Consider the following 26,104-nt stretch of genomic DNA (forward strand, 5'->3'; position numbering starts at 1 on the left):
TGGCTTGAAAATGTATTAACTTTTTCCTTTTGGAAACTCGTATATATAATAGCTTTTTGCTTATTTTATATATGCTAGCTTTTTGAAAGTAGGTATCAATTCGTAGCAGGTGACAAAGTTCTAAGAAGCTACCAATTTCAAGTAAACTATAAATATACTCCAAATAATCCAAATATGAAATAAATAGGACAAGGAAACTATAACATGATATATTCCATCTCATGAAGATCAACTTTGAAAGGGAAATATGACTTGGGTCTGTGTGTTTAAAAAAATCAGCTGAGAAATTTATTAAAACCGATTGTAGGCAACTGGGGGTGGGGAATCTTACCATATCCAGAAATTAATAAAACACTTGAAAAAACAAGTATAAATTTAATAATAAACATTATGGTCAGGCTGTTTATTAAGGAGGCAACCACACATACAAGTTCAGCTATAGAAATGTTTGCAAATCAAACTTCATGTGATCTAAAAAGGACCATGCGTAATGTCAAAAATGGACGTCTGTACATTCAATAAAAATTTAAACATACATAGTCTAGATCATTCTAGAGTTATACAAATGTCTGGGGACAAATATGTATCTAATTTCCTTTCAAAAAAACTTTTTTTTTTATAAAAGTGATGTATTGAGATAGTTTTAAAAAGTATCTGACAATTATGAATGGTCCCCAGTTTTACAAAATGTGATTTCCAGGGCATGAAAACTGAAAAAAGTCAACTCTTCAGAGAGTGTTTTATATTATACAAACAAGTTCTGTAGAAAAATGATCCAGCAAATGCTTGAGTTAAGAATATTTATATTTTTTTCCAATTTTTTTACACTTTTATTAACACACTTACAAAAAAATAACATTCAAACACTGAGAAAATTAAATAACTTTGGAAGCAGAGCTCATAGCCTTCTGCTTACATATAAGTGACAATTCTGGGCTGTTGGCACAGAAAAATAATCAACATTCATAAAACCTTTACTACTATATATCAAACATAAGTTAAAATCATAGGCACTAGTTTATCAAATCCACATTTCTTCTGTAAGACTAACCACAGTGAATCCTTAGATTTTCCCAAACAGAAAAATTGGCAATACACAAAGGCTTTCTAGTAAAAAGGCAATTTTTCTCTTTAGGAACCTAAAAGCCAATAGTCTGTGGTAGTACGACAGCAGGTAAAATAATGTTTTACCCAACTCAGATCCAAATACGTTTTTAACAAGTGATGAAATATTTTAATAAAAAAAAAAATAGACTTTTTTTCTGATGCAGCCATTTAAAAACAAAGTTAAATAACCTGGATACTCCTTTTGAAACAGATAATCTAACTTAATGTAATGGGTATTTCAAATAGAGTTAAAATTCCTTGTAATTATTAGATTGCAGCATATTTTTCTTTTGCAATGTTGCACTGAAACTGAGACCTATTGTGTTTTGTGTATATATGACTTTAAGAAGAGACAGTGGCTAGTCGTTTTACTTAAGATTTTTTACAGGAGATGCCCCCCACCCGAAGCAGATGCTTTCTCCATCTTCCTCTGAAAAGCAACATTTTTTTAGCGCATCATCATGTGAAATTCTGGCGCCATCCTTTCCTGACCCACACCCATCACCCTCAGAGCCAAGGATAAAATTTCTTCCTTGCATTGTACACCAAAATACATTAGCACTGGCAGTTTCAATCTCCAGCTGCTGGGCTAACTGAATGACTCCCTATTGGTCAAGCTAATGAAAAATACCAAGGTGTCATGGCAGAATGGGGGTCTTGGTTTTAAAAGTTTTATCAATTTCTCAACCTATCAACCTCAACGCTATCCTGAAGATCAAGTTTCTCATTTCTCTCTCAGTATCTTTTGCCAACTTACAGAATGTCTTTGACTAACAGGAAATGAACTTTCGTTCAAATCGCTCAAATCCTTTAGGTGACCTGACAGCCAATATTTCAGAGCCATTTAAATTAAATATTTCAAAACAGACCTCACCATGAAAAAGGAGAAGCCTGCTGAAGAAAGTTTTAGTCTGGTAATTGTCTAGGAAAACCAAAATAAGTGATTTCCAGGATATACCTAAGGGCCACTAGACAGCAAGTATTTAACAGGTTAGAGTCATATATAGTGGGTTTCCTTTGTTACCAAAAATGTAAAAATTAACGTAAGGCAGAATCTAAGTCAAAAGGGACAGTATTTTCAAGGATGTTTTATACAGTTACCTAGTTTAAAGTGGATCAACTCAAGTAGGATTCAGCAGACTATACTTTCCTACCACATAACAGACCGTTGTGTCAATAGTAACAATACAACTGTCATTACCAGAGATTTTGTAAGTTAAGTGCATAGATTTTTTTTTTCCCCCTCTCTCTCATTGTATGGTTTTGTTCCAGGTTGTAAGCACTGAGGCGGTGATGTTTATACCAAGATTAAAGACACATACTGCTTGCTCTTTCCTATCATGGTAACCTGTTAATAAAAACATGATCTCTTAGTTCTCTAACAGATATAATAGCATGTGAAGAAGTTGGCTTCAATAGCAAAGGCTATCTTTCCTGAGCCAGGAGCTATAAAGTTTAGAAAGATTGTACAACTGATATTAAGCCCTTTTGGCAATCAAAACAAACACACAGAAGTCCGATGTGTCAATGCAACGTGGTGGATGCACGGTGTAACATTATCTCGCGGCGGTGATACGTGAGCTACATCCAAAACGTAAGGTTAAACAAAATGACAGTTTTTCCAGTGAATCTGCAAAAAATAATTTATAGAATTCTCACAAATTTAGGTATCACGTTTGAAATCCCTAGCCTAGATTTCTTCCTACCCCCACCCTCCCTTCTATCTCAATCTAGTTTCTTGGAGTACTAGTGAAACATTTTACATAATTAGTCAGGATATTAGTTCTCATTAACACAAATATTTATTGATACTATTTATACAGTAAATTAGGTTGAACGTGAAGTTTTGGATAGCTTGAATTCACCATTTTCTTGTGCACAAAGGTATTCTCTCATTTACAAATGGGCATTTCTCTTTGGCATCCGTTAGTTTTTTGCCCAGATATTGGCCTCTGTCAAATATTAAAAAATCAACTTAGTTTCTATTAAACAAAACTAAATGTGATTCCATGGAGAGTGATTGCATGATTACCAAACACATCTGATGTTAAATGTCATTAAAGTGCTGCTTGATCATCTCTGTCAGTTTGTGCTAATTAAGACAGAGAGGGCTGGGATTTATCAATCCCCAGAGTCTTATCTGAACAGTCTGCATATAAAAGTTGTCTTTTAGCCTGGTGAAGGGGTATCCATGAAGCTGTGGACCTCTGCATTCTCATCTCTGCTGGTCAGTAACAGCCATCTTTCCAACTGTCATCTTTCATGCTACCATAGGTTTTAGGAGCTGGCAAGGATCTGAAATAAAGCAATTTCATTAAGTGATTTAAAAGTCTTCATGAAATGTTACCATATATATTAATTACTTTGTAGGAGGCACCCTGATCCATGAAGGTTGTTCCAGGGGATCACTGAGGTCAAAAGTCTAAACAGCTTATTGGCATCATGCAAGTCCCACCCTTGGCATTTCTACAACTTTCAAGTTTTACTGGCTGTCAGGTGACTTCACTAACATCTTTTTGTTAACACAGTAAAAGAAAGGAAGACTCTCATTTCTTCCAACAGCATGGATCACCAACTTTTAATTAATTAATTAATTAAAGGGGTGGGGGGCAAAGTGATGACTGGGATAGGAGAGACTTAGCATCACCATAATTAGAGAGGTAAAATGGCACCGTGCTTAAATGGACTTTTCAGTCAGACATACTTAGAACTGAAAGCCTTTTTATTGTGTAGTCTCAGGCAAATTACTTCACCTCATTAAATTTCTGTATTCTCCTCTGAAAAATAAGGATAGCCACAGTTCAATGTTCATGCTATTGTAAAAGTGCATTAAGGTCCATAGAAGTTATTTAGCAGTGTAGCTGTTGCACTCTACTACTGAATTCAGAAATGTAATTTATCTGACAGTGACAAAGATGTGGGTAACTCAGTTTAAACACTTACGAGATGAAAGCCTTTTCAAAGTTTGAAAACCACCCTCCTGGATTATACTCAGATTTGGTAGCTATAAGTTTTGTCTTAAATCTCGCTCTAGGCTCTGATATGCTTCTTTATCTTTACTGAGTAACATTATATTCAAAATGAACAAATATCACAACCAAATTGAGTGGTTCTAACATTTTTTTTTCCTAGGAGTTTTTGGAGATGCCTAATCATGTTAGGTATCTGAACCAAAGTGGTATGATACCCCGATGTCTTAAGTGATGATTTCTTTAAAACAATAAAGTAATGTTTTATTCAAATTCTACGAAGACTCTAATGGGAACCTAGTAGGACTCTATGTTTGCTACCACAAGCGGTGAGGGGAGTGATTCCAGTCTACCCACTTTCCTATGCTCAAGACTGCTGGAACAGAACATCTGCTGCTTACCTGCGCACAGGCTGTGCAAGTTTGCTGCGAGGCACTGGTATACCCCCAGCAGAAGGGGCACTGGGTCTGGGCAAGCCGCTTCTCATCGCTGTTGTCCCTGCAGGTCTGGTTAAAGTAGTGCTGTTGATATTGTGGGGAGGATTTGCTGGGACTGTGTTCTGAACCATGGGCGGCCCAGGTGAAGAGGTGTTTTGTGTGAGCTGTGTTGTTTCTTGGCTACCAGGAGAACCAGAGCCATGGTTACTAAATGCTTTTACTGGTTGCCGGAGAGCCAAAGGAGACGGTGCTGCAGGGGAGCGGAATTTGCCTGGAGAAGGTACTGCAAAATGGCAAAGAAAAATCAATGCTTTTAGTAGAAACCAAATGTAAGTGAAATCAGTGCTTTATGTTACACTTGATAACATCAGTACATCTGTATTCACAACAACTCACTTGACACAAATGCAAGGAATAAAGAATATTTGTGGGCTAACAGAACAACTGGTAAGTCCTAAACAACCAAGTCCTTACTCAGAGGACTGCAACTGTCCTTCACAACCGTGTTTTAACTACGCCAGTTAGGAATCCACAATACCAAACAGAAAAGGCACTGAAGGATTTGAGGTCACTGTAGCAGCTAACCTGGGCCTCATTCTGGAAATGAAAAAAAAAAAAAAAAAAAAGTGACTCCACATGGTTGCTAGAATTTGAAACATACTCTCCCTTCAAAAAAACATTCATGTAAACATGTATCAAGTAAGTCCTGTATCACCTACAGCGTAACTTAAGATTTGGAAATAAAACATTAAAAGCAAAATAAAACTGCCTCTATTGGTGTGTTTTGCCAAGTAGAGAAGTTCTAAATCTAGGGGCATATCAAGATGTGTATGAAGTCAGAGGATAAAGATAGTACATTCTTCTGGAATGGCGATTCTACTATGTGATAAGTTAAAACATCTTTATATCTCTCCCCCCCCAGTAAATGAATATTAAGATAAATAAATAAGTTTTCAGCATAAACATTTTAAAGAACGACTATTACAGATATATTTTTAAAGATATAAAGAGAAATATAAACATAAAGAGAAATAAAAGATTTTTAAAAGAATTAGAACTTTTATTTATTTTTTTTTTATAAATTTTTTTTTTCAACGTTTATTTATTTTTGGGACAGAGAGAGACAGAGCATGAACGAGGGAGGGGCAGAGAGAGAGGGAGACACAGAATCGGAAGCATGCTCCAGGCTCTGAGCCATCAGCCCAGAGCCCGACGCGGGGCTCGAACTCACGGACCGCGAGATCGTGACCTGGCTGAAGTCGGGCGCTTAACCGACTGCGCCACCCAGGCGCCCCAAGAATTAGAACTTTTAAAGATGAAAAGCTTACATCCAAAATGCTAAGTTTATTAGATGGGAATTAGTAGCATTTTAGATTGTACAGAAGAGGTGCCTGAAGATACAATTAAGAATTACCTAAACAAAAGCATACAGAAAATAAAAAGACTCCAAAAAATACAATGATAAACCTTCAGTGTACAACAGGTCAAGATTATATAGTCTAACATACACAACTGAGGTTCCAAATGGAGGGGGGTATAAGAGGGATGGAAAATAGTTGAAGAATGGCTGAAAATCTTTCAAATTTAATGGAAACTATAATATCACATATTTAAATATGTTCAAAAACACTCCAAGCATAGCAAACAGAGAACACCACATCAAGGAACATTGTTGCCAAGTTTCTAAGATGAATAATAAATTTTAAAATATTAGAATACTTTTTTTAAAAAAAACAGAGGAACCAAGATAAAATAACACAGACTTCTCAAAAGAAATGAAGCCAAAACACAATAGAAAAACATTGTTTAAAGTGATTAAAAGCCTGTCAATTTAGACTTCTATATCCAGAAAAATTACTTTTTAAAATTTTTATTTACATTCCAGTTAGCTAACATACAACGTAATATTAGTTTCGGGTGTACAATACAGTAATTCAACACTTCCATACAGCACCAGTGCCATCAAAACAAGTGCACTCCTTAATCTCCATTTCCTATTTAACCCGTTCCCCACCCACCTCCCCTCCAGTAACCATCAGTTTGTTCTCTGTAGTTAAGAGTCTATTTCTTGGTTTGCCTCTCTCTCTTTTTCCCCCCTTTGCTCATTTGTTTTGTTCCTTTAATTCCATAAATGAAATCATATGGTACTTGTCTTTGTCTGATTGGCTTATTTTGCTTAGCATAATACTCTCTAGCTCCATCCAGGTCATTGCAAAAGGTAAGATTTCATCCTTTATTATGACCAAATAATACTCCATTGTATACATATACCACACCTTCTTTATTCATTCATCAGCTGATGGACAACTTGGGCTGTTTCCATAATTTGGCTACTGTAGGTAATGCTGTTATAAACACTGGGGTGCATGTATGCAAAACTATTTTTCAAAATTAAAGTCAAATCACAGACTTTTAAAGACAGAAGTTGAGAAAAGGTATTGCCAGCAACCATTTACTAAAAGAAATGTTAAAGGAAGTTCTTCAGTGCAAGAAAAATGATACCAAATGGTAACCCTGATCTGTATAAAGCAATAGTGCCAGGAATGGGAACTACATTGGGAAATATAAAGATCTTTAAAAAAATCATATTTAAGTTTCACTAAAAGATAGCAATTTAAAATAAAAATAAAACATACTCTGGGATTTAATACACACATAGAATTAAAATAAATCACAAAAGTGTTAAAAAGGAATGGGAAGGAATGAAAATATACTGTTTTAAGAGTACATTATGGGGAGCCTGGGTGGCTCAGTTGGTTAAGCATCTGAGTCAGGTCATGACAGTTTGTGAGTTGGAGCCCTGTGTCAGGCTCTGCACTGACAGTGCTGAGCCTGCTTGGGATTCTTTCTCTCTCCCTCTCTGTCTGCCCCGTACTCTTTCCCTCTTTCAAAAAAAAAAAAAAGACTCTTACATTATAAGGAAGTGGGATACTGCTTGAAAATAAACTGTAATAAGTTAAATATGCAAAAAAGTGATGTATGAGAAGTAAACCAACAATAAAAATAAAGTGTAATGGTTTTTTTTGTTTAAAAAAATTTGTTTTAATGTTTATTTTTGAGACAGGGCATGAACGGGGGAGGGTCAGAGAGAGAGGGAGACACAGAATCTGAAGCAGGCTCCAGGCTCTGAGCTGTCAGCACAGAGCCCGACGCCGGGCTCAAACTCACGGACCATGAGATCATGACCTGAGCCGAAGTCAGACGCTTAACCGACTGAGCCACCCAGTGCCCCATAAAGTGTAATGTTAAAAGGTACTTAGCTATTCCAAAAAAATTACAAAGTAGGGATAAAGGAACAAAGATCTGAAGGGACTAAGATAAAACAAATTGTGAGACAGATTTTTTAAAAATTTTTATTGCTTTTTACATGTTTGGTTGTTTTTGAGAGAGAGAGAGAAAAAGAGAGAGAGAGAGAGAGAGAGTGTGTGTGTGTGTGTGTGTGTGTGTGTGTGTGTGAGAGAGATATAGGGGAGGGACAAAGAGAGAGGGAGACACAAAATCTGAAGCAGTCTCCAGGCTCTGAGCTGTCAGCACAGAGCCTGATGTGGGGTTTGAACTCACGAACTGTGAGATCATGACCTGAGCCAAAGTCAGATGCTTAACTGACCGAACCACCCAGGCACCCCGGGAGACTTTACACCAACCATATTGATAATTAACTGCAGTAAATATGAATAGTAATCACTCCAATGAAAAAGTAATGATTGTTGTTGGTATGCACAGAAAAGAGCAACATGCTCTCTAAAAAGAAACACATTTTAGACATAAAAATGTAAGTTATAAGAAAAAGGACAAAGATAACAACAGATCAAATTGATCATGAAAAAGCTGCAATGTCTATACTATCAGAAAAAAAGATTACCATCAGAGATAGAGTTCATACGTTAAAGTTGATTCAGATGAGAGCATAAAAATTCTGTGTATATCCAAAACCAGATGCACAAAACACATGAAACAAACAGATATAACTGAAAGATGGGGGGAAAAGTCTATGGTTAGATATTTCAACACCACAACTCTCTCGGTAACTGATACAACAAATAGAAAATCAGAAAGGACACAGAAGATGAACTGGCTTGACATCTACAGAACACTCTACTCAACTGATCACAGTTCAAATATTCATCAGCAGGTGAATGAGTAAACAAATTGTGGTATATCCACACATTAAAATACTACCCAGCAATGAAAAGGAGTAGACCACTGATACAAAGGATGACTCTAAAAATTATGCTGAGTGAATTAAGTGCCAGACACAAAACAGTACACACTGAAGGACTCCATTCATATAAAATTCTAGAAAAGGCAAATATAGTTTATGGTAACAGCAGATCAGATATTTGCTTGAGGTTGGGAGGACTGACTGGGAAGGAGTACAAGGAAACTTTTGGGGATGATGGAAATGTTCTAGAACTTTACAATACTGGTGGTTACATGAATATGTATTTTTGCTGAAATTCAAATTTTGTGTTTAAAATTCCATCTGAATACAGCTGACTTTAAAAAAACTCCAAAAGGGACTCCACAGTACAGCATAGCTGAGAAGAATGTCTCTTGAATCAATCATGTCCTGGTCCCCAACAACTGTTACAGTCTCCTCTGGCAGAAAACTGAAGATGACCGCAGGGCCTTGAGTACCCCTGAACAGCAAATTTCATGATCTTCATAGAAGATTTTTTTTTTTTTTTACTTTACATAATCCATATTCCTCTTTCTATAGATAGTGACTATAAAAACATTTTCACAGTTCCATTCTCTTCAATCCCACCTTTGTCTCCCTTGCCAGACTAGTCTCTACCCATGTTGCTTCAGTGCCTTCCTGGAGGATTACTGAGTAACCAAGGCTCTAATTCATCTAGTCACTACCTAAGGATGGGGCCTAGACCTGCTCCCTAGTACCAACTCCATAAAAGCCATCTTTAGTCCTAGCTTTCCGCATAGTTGGGAGTCTTTCAACCAGGGTTTTGTTTTGGTGGGGATGCAGGTTTCAGATAGGAGCAAGAATAAAGTTCAGAGGATCATAAGTTTCAAAGAGCATTCTGGAAAAGTCTGAGCAGTTGGGGAAGGATGGCAAGGAGGTCAGATTACAAAATGCACTAAAACACTGTGAATGACAATCTGTTAAATGAGGGCTGACTGAAGAGTTCTAGGCTTCCCTTTTTTTTTTTTAATTTTTTTTTTAACGTTTATTTATTTTTTTGAGACAGAGAGAGACAGAGCATGAACAGGGGAGGAGCAGAGAGAGAGGGAGACACAGAATCCGAAACAGGCTCCAGGCTCTGAGCTGTCAGCACAGAGCCCGACGCGGGGCTCGAACTCACGGACCGTGAGATCATGACCCGAGCCGAAGTCTGACGCCCAACCGACCAAGCCACCCAGGCGCCCCTGGGCTTCCTTCTTAATGGCAACTGTTACAATGAAGTTAAGAGTGTTTCATTTCTACAGGACAGCCTTGTATGCACTGGAATACATCTATAATGCTTTGAATGTCTTACCCAAACCTTATATTGAAAATAGGCTTTGTGAAAAGCATCTTTTCCTCTGGCAAAACTTCTGTTAATAGTTATACCAGGGAAATGATTATTTCCTGAAATTTTTTAAAAATGTGAATCTCAGACTTCCACTTGGGAAAAATGGGATAGATGTATTTTTCCCTATTTCTCCCACTTAAGTATAATTTAAAACCCTGGGCATGATATTACAGAACAGCCATAAGAAAACTGTGATGTGGAGAGGAAAAAGGAAGATTGCCTTGGGACTTTGGGATGAGACGAATGATATGGTAATGAGTTGCTAGGGTTTTCTTTTTGCTTCATATATCCCAGATTGGAGCTGAAAAAGCTGGCAACCTGGAAAAGCCATCAGATGTGACAGACAAAATAAAAGCCTACTCTCTCTAGCCAAAGAACTGGGAAAGAAAACTTTTAGATGGTAACTGTTCTACTGCAGCCAAACACCACAAACTGTAGCCCTACTCTCATCCCCATCAGCAAAGGCTGGTGAGGTATCTAGACTTCTATCTTCTTGTGAGGTTCCACCTTCTTGTGAGGTTTAACAAGGTGCCACAACACCTTTTCCAGGAAGGTGTCAGACAAGATAGTAACCAGATATTCTCTCTTCTCCTCATGGGTAGGAGTCAGAGGAGGTCCAGTGGAGAGTCAGGACTCTGATGATTGCTCAGTGGTAACAAGACTACCTCCATCACAGTGTGAGTGGAGACTGAGTGGGGAGCCAGAACTCTGACCTCCACCCACCTGGCTTCTCCCTCTTGGGTGCCAACAAACACTGAGTAGAAAAACTGGGCTTCTATTCCCACCTACCTGTAATGAAATGCCCCAAGCCTCATCCACCAATGCATGAGTGGTGTCAGAGAAAGAGACATAAAACCAAAAAAAACCAAAACTAGAAATATAGTACCAGTGATACTCAGTGATATATATATATGTATAAAATTATATATATAAAGTTATATAGATATCAAATATATATATATATATATATATATATATATCTCAAACCCCATGATCAAATGGGGTTTAATCAATCAATATAATCCACCACACTAACAGGCTAAAGGAAAGTCACATGATCCTGTCTATTGATGCAAAAAAGCATCTGACAAAATTCAACACATATATATTCATGATAAAAATTCTGACAAAAACAGGAATGGGGGAACTTGAACTTGATAAAGAGCATTTACAAAAAATCTACAAATACCACTGTACTTAATGGTGAAAGACTGCTTCCCTTCTAAGATCAGGAACAAAGCAAAAATATATGCTCTTACCACTTTTATTCATAGTGCTGCAAGTTCTAGCCAGTGCAATAAGCAAGGAAAGAAAATAAAAGGCATATAGGTTTGAAAGAAACATTCGTTATGACTGTTACATCAAAAATCCCAAGGAATATACAAAAAGAACGCAATTTCTAGAAATACTGAATTCAGTAAAGTCACAGGACAGAAGATTAACATATAATAATTGACTGTATGTAGTAACAGTAATGAATTACAGAAATCAAAATTAAAAATGCAGTAACACTTGCATTGCTCCCCCCAAAAAGAAATACTTAGAGTAAATCTAATAAAAATAATAATAATTATTTTTTATTTTTATTTATTATTATTTTTTAAATTAACGTTTATTTATTTTTGAGACAGAGCATGAACGGGGGAGGGGCAGAGAGAGAGGGAGACACGGAATCGGAAGCAGGCTCCAGGCTCTGAGCCATCAGCCCAGAGCCCGACGCGGGGCTCAAACTCATGGACCGCGAGATCGTGACCTGAGCTGAAGTCGGACGCTTAACCGACTGAGCCACCCAGGCGCCCCCAAAATAATAATAATTTTAAAAAGCTCAGCAAAGAAATCTCAGCAAATATCACAGGTTAGCTGTGAAAATCAAATGAGCAATAGGTATATAAATAGTTGGTAAAATGTAAAATATTACACAAACTGTAAGGCATACTATGTCTGTGCCTTCCTTATCTAAGGAATATTAGTGACTTTCAACCTGTTGCAACTGAGTTCTCTGGAAAGATATTCAACAATGCCACTCAAGACAGTTTCCTAGGCCATCCTTATAAATTAACTAAACACAGGGATCAAGTTAGGCTCTATTGCCCAAATTATGACAATAGGTTATAATTTCTCTTTACTAATTCTGGATACTTAAAGCATCAGATGAAGAAGCCATGTTATCTACTCAGAGCAAGAATTAGAACTCTATTTATAAAACTGACATATGACTGAGAATGCTAACCTCGGTATTTAAGTAACCTCTAAAATGAAATGGTGGGTGATGTGAGGATTCATGTTTTTTAAAACATTCATTTTTGTCTTTTAATAAGCATTTAATAAAAATGTTAAGTCTTCTGAGGTTTAAAAACTACAACAGGCACTTTAGAATGGGAGTAACTGAGTAAACTATGTACTGTTTTTAGCTTCTTGATAAATATTCAGAGAATTTTTTATAAATAATATATCTCGGGGTGCCAGAGTGGCTCAGCGGGTTGAGTGTCTGACTTCAGCTCAGAAAAGAATTGGACAGGGGCGCCTGGGTGGCTCAGTCGGTTGGGTGTCCGACTTCAGCTCAGGTCACGATCTCGCGGTCCGTGAGTTCGAGCCCCGCGTCGGGCTCTGGGCTGATGATGGCTCAGAGCCTGGAGCCTGCTTCCGATTCCGTGTCTCCTTCTCTCTCTGCCCCTCCCCCGTTCATGCTCTGTGTCTCTCTGTCTCAAAAATAAATAAACGATAAAAAAAAAAAGAAAAAAAGAAAAGAATTGGACATAAATCATTCCAAAATGAAGTCTAAGACAGTAAGAACACAAGAGTCAGCATATGTGATAGGTTATACTTTAAGAGAAATAGACAATGAAAAGCAACTTTTATAGAACAAGAGAAATAAGAAAGATGGAAAAGGATTCAAGAGAAGGCAACAGATACAGAGGACAGGCAAAGGACATCTGACATATGTCCACAAGAGTGCCCACAAAAAAGAAAGCCAATGCAAGAGAAAAGAGTATTAAAAACTATAATTCAAAGACCATGTCTGAAATTTAAATATATGTGCAACTCCATAGTGAAAGAATATACCACATATCTGGGGAAATCAACTCAGAATGACCAACATTAAGAAATATTCTCATAAATTATTGAACTTTAAAGGAGAAGAAAACATCCTTTGGATATCCAGGAAAAAAAAAAACCCAAATAGATGTAACAGAGACAACTTTTTATTCCTGACAAAAATGGAGTAATATATTTAAGACATTCAAGGAAAGAAATTATGAGCCAAAGATTTCATATCTAGCTCATTAATTTCAAATATAAAAAGGGCAGACAAACTTTCATCAACAAAAATTGAGGGAGTGGATACTGTTCCTATAATTTTTTAAGGAATCTACTAGAGAATGAGTTTCAAACAAGAAAAATGATTGGTGGCACAATAATGTACAGACTAGCAGTAAGCATCAAATATGTATTTCAATGTAGAGCTAAGACTAAATGAGATACATAAAAGAGTACAAATAACTATTTAACTTGATAATGTTATACAGTGTAGCCATTTAAAAAAAAGGAGTGAGCATATGCAAAAGGCTTTATAGACTATTTTCAGTAATCATATTGTATGGTACTATGCTACTATTTTCCCCAGACTTTGTGTATAATATAGGATAAAACCAATTGTTAAAAGATATTCTAGGGGCACCTGGGTGGCTCAGTTGGTTGAACATCCAACTCTTGACTTTGACTCAGGTCATGATCCCAGGGTAGTGGGACTGAGCCCCGTGTGGGGCTCTGTGCTAAGGGCAGAGCCTGCTTAGGATTCTCTCTCTTACTGCCCTTTTCCTCAGCTTGTGGGCTCTCTCTTTAAAATGAAGGAAGGAATGAATGAATGAATGAATGAATGAATAAATGATATTCTACGTGTTGACAAGACACAGGATTCTCAGGGCAAGATAAAGATACAGATGCAAATGAAGAGATTAAGTAATTACCCTTAAGCCCTGAATTTGAATATGAAGTATTAGCATGGACTCATGAAGGTATTCAATCTTAAAAACTATGCAAACACAAGTAAACACATACATTTATTAGCTCTAGTAACTAAAAAGATCTAGAAACAATGATCAAGCTAGTAGCAATTAGTACAGCTAAAAACTCAAATTTTGGGGGTGCCTGGGTGGCTCAGTCAGTTAAGCGTCTGACTTCAGCTCAGGTCATGATTTCACGGGTTTGTGAGCTCGAGCCCCTCATTGGGCTCTGTGCAGACAACTCAGAGCCTGGAGCCTGCTTTGAATTGTGTCTCCCTCTCTCTCTGGCCCTCCCCTGCTCGCACTCTCTCTCTCAAAAATAAACATTAAAAAAACAAAAACAAAACAAAATATATATATATATCCCCTCAAATTTTGCTTTTGAAATACCATTTCCTACCAAAGGAAATCAGGAGTTTTTAGAAAAACAACTAAATACAGGTCTATGGCAGGACATGTACAAATGTGCCATACCAGTTGGCAAGAATTTATCAAAGACTACTAGGGCTGTGTCCAAAAAGACTTGAGAGCCAACTTGTAGAACCAAAGTTGGGAAAATATCCAGAATGAATCAAAACACATAAAAAATATTTAAATCTGTAAGTTCATAATGATAAATACTTAAGAAAAATATTGGTCACCTTTGGAAGATGGCAAATTGCCAATTTATTTTGTAACTGGTAAAACAGTGAGAAAGAATATGCATTTATTCGGAATTTTCTAATGAAAGTATACTGCTGTGCTAAGGGCAGGGCCTGCTTAGGATTGTCTCTTACTGCCCAAAGAAAAAATTTCTCTTTATATATACATTAAAAAAAAAAAAAAAAAAAAAAAAGGAATGTTAGAATTGAAATAAACCAATTCTGCAATACCTAATAAAGTAAGGATATCAGCATTAAGTATCAATGACTGCTAATATCACAAAAAGGAGGCGATCTTGCTTTATGCACCTGTGGCTAAAGCAGCACCAACACCTTAGGGCAACACCTCCTGCCCTAAAATAGCAAAACTGAATCCAGTTAAGCATCTAAATCCAATTACCAATTTATGGGAAATACAGAAAAATCTGCTAAATGACATGGAAAGATATCAGCAAAATCCAGCCTGTGTATCTACATCCATATCTCCAGGACAAATGATCTAGCGGCTTCTTCAAATGAACTTAACAAGGGGGAGTAAAGAGTTGGAGGAAAACTATAAATTCAGAGAAACTTAAAAAGACATATATTAAAGATGCAAAACTACAGTTTCATTACTGGATGATAAAAATCATACAGAGAAGTAAGGAAGTGATTGCTATAAAAATTCAGAAGGCAGGCTACTCTGGGGGAGTGGGTCAAGAGAGGACTGTGTTTGGAAGCAGTTTCTGAAGCAGCAAGTTAGAGTCTCCTGGTATGAATGGTGGTCACAAGGGGGTTGCCTTATAATACTTCATTAAACTCTGTATATATTATGTGGTTTTCTGAATTTGAGTTATACTTTAAAATAGCACAAATTTAGGGGCGCCTGGGTGGCGCAGTTGGTTAAGCGTCCGACTTCAGCCAGGTCATGATCTCGCGGTCCGTGAGTTCGAGCCCCGCGTCAGGCTCTGGGCTGATGGCTCAGAGCCTGGAGCCTGTTTCCGATTCTGTGTCTCCCTCTCTCTCTGCCCCTCCCCCGTTCATGCTCTGTCTCTCTCTGTCCCTTGCTCTGTCTCTCTCTGTCCCAAAAATAAATAAACGTTGAAAAAAAAATAAATAAAATAGCACAAATTTAAATAAACAGATTTGTAAATTAGAAATCCTTTTAAATTTATTAATCTTAAGTTCTTAGAAAAATGTACTAGAGTATATGAAAGGACAAGTCAAAAAGTTCTATAATCTCAGAATATGGAGAGAAATATTTTAAAAGGGTTAATGTATAACCTGAGGAAAAACTAGAAAGTAAAGAAGTGCACTAAGTTATAGTTTTACTATTATAAAAAGTGTTTCCTCTCATGGTAGCAGCATTTTTGCCTTCCTATAAACTTGGGGGCTAGGAGAAATCAAAATATAATGAGGTTAATCAGACTGTAACTTAAATATTCTAAAATGCAGTCAATATTTAATGAGAAAAATAAAGGCACAAGTTTCAGAGAAAAGAAAATTCTGACCTAGGTTTTCTCAGCAAAAGAAACACGTAGTCAAGACCTAACTAAAGAAGAAAATATAATCTTGGAAAATCACAGAAAAACTTATCAACTCTAAGTATAAGTAAAATCTATTCAATTATCGTTCCAAAAATAGCATGAAATAACTAACAGGAATTTGTATGTTTGGAGGGAGCCCTGCACCCTCTCTCTTCCCATTCTCTCAATTTTATGTAGCAAAATCATGGGAAGCGGAGCTACTCCTATCATTTTAACTGTATCTAAAAACTCTGTACAGCAGAGGCTGGCTTTGACTACAACTATAATAGACAAAAAAGTAAAGAAGGATGAGAAAGGTGGGGGGAAGAAAAGCATATAATGAGTACATCTTGTTTATGATACAGATTCAATAAATACTTGTGAGTTGATGAAAAGGGAATACAAGAAATTTTAGATTCTGGATCCAAGTTAATGGCAAAATTCCTAGGTTCTCCATTTTCAGATAGTCTGATAACAGCATTTTAAACGCCTATCAATATGGCCTCTTATAAACACTGCTTATTTCACTTTAAATATTCAATATATAGTGAATTAAAGCAGTGCTGGACAACCAACATTCCATCCTTAGTTGCCTCTCTCCTTCTAAAGTACGTTTCTACATAGGAATTTGTCCTGATCTATACATTCACTTTTTCTAACTAGTCTTCACTTTTTCCTTTTGACTTGGTGAAGTCTCTACTTTGTTTATTTCCTCTTCACTGTGTTCCCAACAAGGAGGAATGAATAATATCTCTTTGTCAAAGCAGTTTAAGCAGTCATGCCTATGAAGACTTAACAATACACAATGGATTTTTTCTTTTCTTCAAAGAGAGAAATAGGCTGAAGAAACAAACAAAAAAACCTTGCAAGAAGAAAATGCGGAGGAATGTGTCCAGGCTTCCTTGAGTTAGTGGCATGACTGTGTTCATTCAACAAATGTTTATGACGTGTCTCCTGGTGCCAAGCAATACACTTTTACTTCCCTTCCCATATTCAAACTCCAGCTACTACTAAATGCAATTAAAATCAAAGTGATATTTCCAATTGTTAAGGGAACCACCTTCTCCCTCTTCCCATGATCCTGTGAGTCCTTAAAATAGGTACACCAACTTTCTAGAAGATGTTATAGGCTCATCACCATGATGGAACAATTGATTTATGTGACAATTTACTGTCTAGTCCATGTGTCTTTAGTCCAGGTTTAATGTACCAAAGGTACCTATGAACATACGGTATCTGAATCTCGTCTGCCTCACATCCCTATTCTTATAGAGAATACCACACAGTCCAATGCAGACTCCTCTTTTTCAAAATCTAGGTATGAGGAAAAATTAGAAAATCCACTTGGCCTTGGATCCAGGAGGTATTCTCCGATTCAACGTTTCCAGTAATTAACCTAATATTTTCTTTTTCATCGGGCTTGTACTCAAGACTCAAGAGTCGCATGCTCTACCAACTGAGCCAGCCAGGCACTATTAACCTAATATTTCAAATCCTATTGTATATCTGTGTCTGTTTTTCAATTGATTCAGAATTTCTGGTAGTATAAAATGATCATCCCAAAGCCATAATACCAACCAAAAAATATGAGTCTGGATTAAGTTAAATAAGAGATTTAAAAAAATGAAACAAAACAACAAAACCCAACACACACACATACAAACTTTCCCTTTACTAAGTCAACTAGGTAGGTAAAGGTACCAGGAATTATGAGATTGGGTTTTCCTGTCCATCTTTTCATAGAGGGTGAGTGTTTGGTGGCTTAGAGTCAAAAAATACATAATCTCCACGAGCAAAAGCAAAAAAGAAACAAAATTGGCCAGACGTTTTGATCTTATTAACCTAATAAATAGCAAAAACTCCTTAAGTAAAAACCGAAAATTATTTAAATCTACCTGATGCCCCTCAAAATTATAAAGCAGCTTACAGAGACATACAATAAAATTTATACAAAATTAAAATCCTCTGTTTCATTATGGTATAGTAATGATTTGTGCTGTTTTAGATACCACAATCCTTTCATGCTCCTGTTTTCACCTATTTCTCACGCCCCAGAAGTACTCAAAAATATCTAGAAGTCTCAAAAACAAAGAAGCATTAACGTCCTCAAATAATTTCTATAAAGACACTTTTCTATAATGATTCCTAGTATGTCACCTTTTCTATCAAAAGAACATATAATATCCAGTCAGTTATATCTGACAGTACCAGAAGACATCTATATTGGAGGGCTCTGATCAACTTCTGGTATTCAAAACACAAATATTCATGTATTCAACATTTCCACTTGACTATTCTCTTTCCTTCAGATTCTATTATCTAAAATGATTTCCTTAAGTCATATTTAATCCAAATGATTACCAAAACACTTACACACTAATGAACTTGCTAAAATATCTATTTCAGTACTTCAATACCCATATTAACCAAATCTTTTTCTTTAACAAATCAAATCTCAAACCTCCTCTTTGCACATAATGTCCTTTAATACTTTATCCTCCTCATATATCTTTGTTATTTATTGAGTTTTGAAGCGGTCAGGAAATCTACATGTTCTGGACAGGGGAAATACTATCCCCACTGCTTGTATCTATTATGACCCATTTCCTCTGAGGCTTCTGTTCATTTTTATTACTGCTGGTCTATGCAATTCCACGGTATTTCTCCAATTCTACTTCTTTCTAGCTGCCCATAGATCTAATAATCTCTTCAAACCAATATGATAGCTTTGGTGTCCAACCTTTAACTCTCAGTTTGAAAAAAGCTACTACTCCCATAAGCAGTTCAAACATTATCAGTTCACTGCAACAACTTGTGATTTAACATTTACCAACTTCTAATGTGAAAGCATTCCCATTTCACCCTACAGATACGTATATACAAAAGTCAGAAGAAAGAAATTTACACACAAAATGTCTGGCATTTGGTTCATTTTAAGCATTTATTAGTTCATCTATATTAAGTTAAACAATGACCTTCAGTTTTAGATTGGTAAGAAACATGATAAATTCTCTAATAGAAAATATTACATATCATTTATTCCTTTCAGTAGAGCAACCCAATACATACCTCTGGAGAAAATCAGTTTCTTCTGGATTTATCCAAGTAACAGAGAATAAATCCACATTAGTTTATTTAAAAAAAAAAAGACTAAAACGTGCCCTATAAACATCACTGACTCAGTATGCCAAACAATATGAGATTTAACTAACTGTTAGACCATTTGCTGAAATGTAAAACTCAGTAAGAGGCCGTAGTTACCTCTTTTTGTAGATGAAGTTTGAAGCAACTGTTTGGCTTTGAGGGAAGTACGAGGCAAATTTTTCAGCCTTTGCGAAGCTGTTGAAAAATAAGGAACTGTAATATTTGCCTGAAAGGACAAGATAAAGGCTATAGCTTCTGTAAACGTGAATATTTTAATACATACTTGAAAATGTATCAAGGAACAGAAACCGTAAGGTGAAAATATGTTAGACTCCTAGAAGCAGAGGAATCTGAAAGTGATGCTTAGTGCATTAAGTTGGAAAGAAATAGGGACGGAAATCTTAGTGCAAAGTGCATACTTTCAGAAACAGTTTCCTATAGATGAGAAAATCTACAATACTGTAAGCCAATCAAAATATTAAAGAGAAAACAAACCACCGGCAAACATGCTACAGGATGCAAAGAATATAAAGCTAATTAAGTAAAAGTGATGAACACAAGCACACAGTATAGAAAAAAATAAAAGTAGTACTTGTTCAATGCAAAAAAGCAGACTTTGGCGAAGCAGTTATTGTTAGATGAATTGCCCTAACATAAAACAGTAATCTCCATACTCAAAAAGGAGAAGAAAACTCAGAACCAGGCAGGTACTCAAGGGAGTCAAAATCCAGTGGCTTTAACACATTTAACATCATCTTGCTGTAGAATAAAACTAATTTATACTTTAGACTTTGGGTAGCAACATATCTGGTCTGTGCACATATGTATGTAGGGTGGGGAGGGGTATATGAGGGGGGCTGCACAGTGTGTGTTGGTGGGATTGATGGGTTTGGAAGAGTCAAAGCATCTCCTTCTTAAAGTGATCAATGAGAAGTTCTAAGCTTTCTTCAAAACTCCTAATCTATTAACTGTAATGAAACTCTCAAAAGTAGCAGCTCAGAGCCATCCAGAGTTAAAACTCACTACAGCTTCACTGAACTGAAAAGTCCCAAACCTACCAGTATAGTCGCCTATTTATGTGGTTCTAAAATGTCACTACTGATTTGAAAGTTGGACTTCATATACCTGTGGGATTTATATGCCAGAGAGAGAGAGAGAGAGAGAGAGAGAGAGAGAGAGAGAGAGAGAGATCCCACAACCATAAATCTGGCCAGCATTTAAACAATCACTGGGTTGATAAGGGAATACTTGATAATACCATCAAAGAGAATTAAGGAGAATTTCTCTTTTGCTCTATTGCTTAACCCTATCAATGCTGAAAAGCTATTGTTTCCCTACTGTCTGAGAATAAATATTTTTAAAGAGTAATAAATGTATGTGATTTCAAATTTACAGCACTCCACATGTTACTGTAGTTAAATAAGACACCAATTTAGCTTAAATATTCCCAGGAAGACTAGTAAAAATTTCTCCAAACCTTAAAAAAAGTCAGTTTTATAATTACCTCATATCTACCCCACAGAAATACAGGATGCCATCATCACTGAATATTCTTACATATTTATTCATATATCCTTTCAATCATTCATAGGGTCATTCATTTACTCATTCATTCACTGCTGTTTTTCATTCTTTCAAATATTTAATTATCTACTTTATTTCTGGTACTGTTTTAGGTACAATAGATTCATTTAATAGCCAACTAGAAAGACAAAATTCCTACTTTCATGGAACTAACATTCTGGAAGGAAAGGAGAAATAAATAATAAACAAAGAGTCAAACAGTCATATAGTGATAGCTGCTAAGGAGAAAACTAAGTAGGGAAGGCAGAGAGGAAATGGGAGATATAAGTTGTGATCATAAATAGGGTGATCAGGAAAGAGTTCCCTGAGATGACATTTGCTCAAAGATCTGAAGGAAGGCAGGAAGCAAGCCATATAGATATCTGGGGAAAGCATTGCAGATAGAAGGAAAAGCCATGGTAGAGTACCTGAGGTAAGAGTGTGCCCAGGAACAGGAAGTAGGCCACTAGGATTGGAATAGAGTAAATAAGGGCAAAAGGTCACCGACTGTATTTACGCTGGCAATCCACAATACCTATCAACAACTGAATTTTTTTATTTTTATTTTTTTAAATTTTATTTTATGTATTTTAAAAATTTTTTTTTAATGTTTATTTATTTTTGAGAGAGACAGAGACAGAATGCGAGTGGGTTGGGACAGAGAGAGAGGGAGACACAGAATCCGAAACAGGCTCCAGGCTCCAAGCTGTCAGCACAGAGCCCGATGCGGGGCCCGAACCCGCAAGCTGCGAGATCACGACCTGAGCCGAAGTCGGACACTCAACCGACTGAGCCACCCAGGCGCCCCGTCAACTGAATTTTTTTAAATGAGAGCTTAACATCAAATAGAATCTATAATTTGTTTTGGAAAGGTCATACTTAAATTAATAGCTATGATAACTCCAATAAACTTTATTTATCCCTCAAGTTTCATGGGTCACAACGTGAAAACTATCCAATGGGAATTTGAAGAATAAGATTGCAAATAGAATCAGGCAGTGTACTCTAAATTTGTCTGATAAAATTTTTACAGAAGGAAATGAGTGATTTTCCTAAGATACTACATAGCCTTGTATTACCCTTAAATAAGAAAACCAAATTTTTATCTGAATTATCAATCTTAACTTGATCAGTCTTCTAAAGACAAAATTATTTTTAAATGACAAAGTGTAGTAAATTGAAAGTCTCCAAATCCTTCTAAAATAATAGAATTCAGTGTGTTAGCTGTTTAAAAATTCTTACGGTTTCCTTGGTTTCTCTTTTAATATTTATATAATTCCAATCAGCAAGACTGCACCGTGAAAAGTAACGATGGCACAGTAAAAATATCATTCTCTCATGCTACCATTATTTAGGTTAAAGTCTTCCTCCACTGACCAGTTCCAAAAACCTTTGTATTTGTGTTAAACATACACCACCATTTTCCGAGTCATTCTAGCTCAAAGTTTTCTTACTTTATTTCCATTTAGTCATCCATGCAGTTCTGTAGATCTCTTCCTTTACATCTCTACTGTCTCCTACACATTTAATTCAGACCTTCATCACCCTATTTTTGAATGAGAACAGTGGCTTTTTGGGTCTCCACTTTGTGCATTGTGCATCGAGGGAAGGACAGTGAAGGTGCTGTCCCACCCCCCAACTCCAGTGTAGGCCGTAAGCGAGTGAATGGTCTGTAAGGAATTCAGAACAACAACAACAAAAATATCCCAGCTTGATCTGTTTTTTTATCATCATCATGTCCCAGGATTAATAATCAATGTCAGTAATAAAATGCTCCTCCCTGAAGAAAACAGTTTGTTGGCCTAAGTTATAAACACTTGCTGCAGTTACTGTTGCCTTTTAATAGCATATATGTAAGATTTAAATGAACATATTTTAATACTTATGTTTTAATATATATTGCATTTCACATGAAAAATAATTAGAACTCCCAATTATAGAGTCTTCTTTAAAACAGGTGGATTCCACTACATGTTTCTTTCAAAAAGTTCATAGAGATTTGAAATCAAGTTCACTTAGCACAGAATGTGCCTTCAACTCCCTGTGGTACAATAATACATTCCTGTATTTAGACAGATTAGAAATAAACAATGCTGGTATAGTGATTATAAAGTCAGTGAAACAGAATATGAGTTACTTCAATATTGTCATTGTATGTGACTGTGTATTACTTAAGATATTTCAACTGTGAAGGCATTAGATTTGATCCCCAAAGGAACGAAGACACAGACAAGAGGACAATTTCTGAAATGTATTATAAAATGGAATTTTATTAAATTCTGCCATGCTTATCATTATGTTGAATATTCCCCTATTTGTATAACAGTTGCCTGGTGAGGGGCGGGGGAACCTTCCCAGGTTTAAAAATTGAAGACTATTCTTCAGTCAAAATGAGTGATGATAAATTGATAAATCTGACTGTAGTGTTGCTTTGAGCTTCAATATGCAAGATCAATTCTGACAAAGATCAGTTACTGACAAATTTATAGAAACTAAACCTGTAATATTCATTACTGTGAAAGACTAATACATAAAAACGTACTTTCCTTTAGAAATGATTAAAAAATACTAACCCGTTATCTTTTTTCCATTATAATGCTGACATTATGATTTATTTACTAACAGTTATAAAGTTCAATAAAAGAATATTTTCATTGCCTGCATTTCCCCCAGCCATTATTATAACTCATTTTAATTATTATTGAACATAATTTTGTCACATGGGGAGATACTAAAAATAATCTCCAAGTATGAAATACTAAATAAACATAAGTCACTATAAAAGATGTTAATTACTGCTAAGTAAAATGACCCCTGTTCCCCCTAACCCTGCAATGAGTTTGTTTTGAAACTTTTATTGCTTACAAATTCTCAGAGTAACCCTTCAATCCTCTCTTACTCCCCACCTCTCATCTTCTCAGTGTTACCAAGTTACATCTCTTCTACTTCATTTTTTAAAGTTCATCCAGATCCTATCACCTCCTGCACCACTGCCTTTGTTCAGATACTCATTTCTTGCCAGGTTTATGCAATAAACAGGCTTCTAAATGTTTCTAGTCTCTCCTCCACTTTAATCCATTCTTCACATTGCTACCAGAATGGATTTTCTACGAAGTAGTAACCTTGATTAAAAGCCTATCATGGCTCTCCACACTTACAGGATGAAATCCAAATTCCTTATTAAAAACCTCCCAATCTGTCCCTGGTAGGTATCTCTCCCATCCTACATCACTGCATCCACTAACCATCTTGCATCCTACACTTCAGTCCTACAAAACCACCATAATCAGGATGCTATTAAGACTTCATTACCAATCGTACTGTCGGGTAAACCTGTCTTTCTTTTCTTCATGTGGTCTCATAAGCTCTTCCTGAGCTAGCTGAGAGATAGCTTCAATATCTTTCCTGAAAACCTCTTTACACTGCTGAGTTTAATGCCTTTGTTCTGTTCCCACAGAAGTTCTTGCCAATCACTTCCTGCTACTGAAGGGCACGTGCTGTCTCATTTATATTTATAACCTCAGAGCTTAGAACATAATATACACCCAACAAATACCTGTTGAATGACTAAGGAACACATGAGTGGATAAAACCCAGAGATCTTAACTAAGCATTCTAGATCCTCCTAATCTAGTGGTTCTCAAACTTGAGTATGCCCTACAGTCAGGTGAGACACTTCTAAAAAAGTAGATTCCAGGTACCCATCCCAGATGTATTCAATCAAAATTTACAGAAGTGCCAGAAAAACCACATTTGTAAAACCTCTTTGTTATTATATAACTGACTCATCATTATGTTCCTTATTAAAAAAAATCTACAAATATGTCACTCATTCTTATATTAGCCCATTACACAGGTTATTCATGACTTATTTCTTTGAATTTATGTTTCATAATTATGTAAAATTCAAGCATAATCTTTCAGTGTTTGGTTCTAAACAGTATCTGGATGAGGATTCCTTCCCCATGGGCCTCAGAAAGTCTGGTTATGCATAAACTGGATACTGCACCCCCTTCAGTGAAAAGTCCAGAGTAAAATACTGACCATACATCTCTTCTCTGCGGGAATACTCTGTATCCCATGCAAAATTATTCCTCTATTTGACGAAATGTAAGTAAGTGGATGAATATTACACTGGGTTATCTTACTCTTTTGTAGTAATTCTACAATTAAGTAATTCTAAATACTACAAAGTATTTGTACTTCAATTATGCTCCAATAGAGTCATCCAAGAATTTGCAGTTAAGTCAGCATGATGTAATGCAAACAAATATTGGGAGGAAATCAGGAAACTCAGAGAGGAGTTGGAAGGAGGGAGTAGTTTTGCACTTTTCTAGTTATATGCCATTGCACATGTAATATACACGTATCTCTGCTTCCTCTCTATAAAAAATAAGAAATGGGCTTTTGTGAAGTTCAAATGAGATAATACATGTGAAAGTAAACATTTAAAAATACTAACCAGAGTCTGAGTATTATTTTAATTTTTTTAAACAAGCAGATTGTCTCGGGTTTTTCTCCCTCCTCTTATTTCTGAACCAATATTCCTATAGCTTTCTGAAAACTAAATTTTCTACTGAACCTCTAGTAGTCTTAGAAAGAAGGCACTAGTCTTCTGAAAAACTGTCCCTGACAAACAATCTTTCCTTTAACTGGAGAAACAGAGAAAATGGCATATATCCATGACCTCTGCAATGCTCTGGTTTTCTTAAACTTTTTAAGTTACTCACATTTTCCAAATATAAAAGTCAGAAATTGGTAACAGCTATAAAAATGAAAATATATCAGAACTCTCATAATATTCATATTTGAATGCCAGCATCCACAATAATGCAGCCACAGCAAATAAGCATATAAAAAACAGTGATTGGCATAGTACAAGGCAAAAGAAGTGGTCCCGAGGGTGGAAGTAATAGCAACCTTGCAAAGTTAGGTTCATGCAGACCAGCAAGTAAGAACCAAAGCTTTACCACTTAAGGGCTGGAAAAATAAATACTTAAAAGAAAACAAAATGCAACATCTATTATACTAACTGGTTTATACAAAAAATAAAGAATAGTAATTCATGTATAAAATAGATAAAACTTACTATTATATTTATATATAATTCTATATCAAAATGAAAAGGCTATCATGAAAACAGTATATATATGTAATATATATACATATATACACACACACATAGTAATTAAAAAAACAGTTA

General features: G+C 36.0%; 1 protein-coding gene across 2 annotated transcripts in view; it reads right to left on the reverse strand.

The window, feature by feature from the left end:
• Positions 1 to 362: 362 nt before the first annotated feature.
• Positions 363 to 26,104, reverse strand: part of SLAIN2 (SLAIN motif family member 2) — a 73,985-nt gene continuing 48,243 nt past the window's right edge. Inside the window, exons 7-9 of one of the 2 annotated variants that reach the window (XM_040484232.1) lie at positions 19,456 to 19,533; positions 4,478 to 4,796; positions 363 to 3,402 (exon numbers count right to left, since the gene is read on the reverse strand). In XM_040484232.1, coding sequence (XP_040340166.1) covers positions 3,336 to 3,402; positions 4,478 to 4,796; positions 19,456 to 19,533 — 464 coding nt within the window. In that variant the 3' untranslated portion in view covers positions 363 to 3,335. The remainder of the gene's footprint in view (positions 3,403 to 4,477; positions 4,797 to 19,455; positions 19,534 to 26,104) is intronic. The other variant, XM_040484238.1, reaches the window with a different exon arrangement.

This window comes from Herpailurus yagouaroundi, unplaced genomic scaffold, assembly GCF_014898765.1.
Source record: "Herpailurus yagouaroundi ecotype Mexico unplaced genomic scaffold, PumYag 28, whole genome shotgun sequence".
In the NCBI taxonomy this organism is placed as follows: Eukaryota; Metazoa; Chordata; class Mammalia; order Carnivora; family Felidae; genus Herpailurus; species Herpailurus yagouaroundi.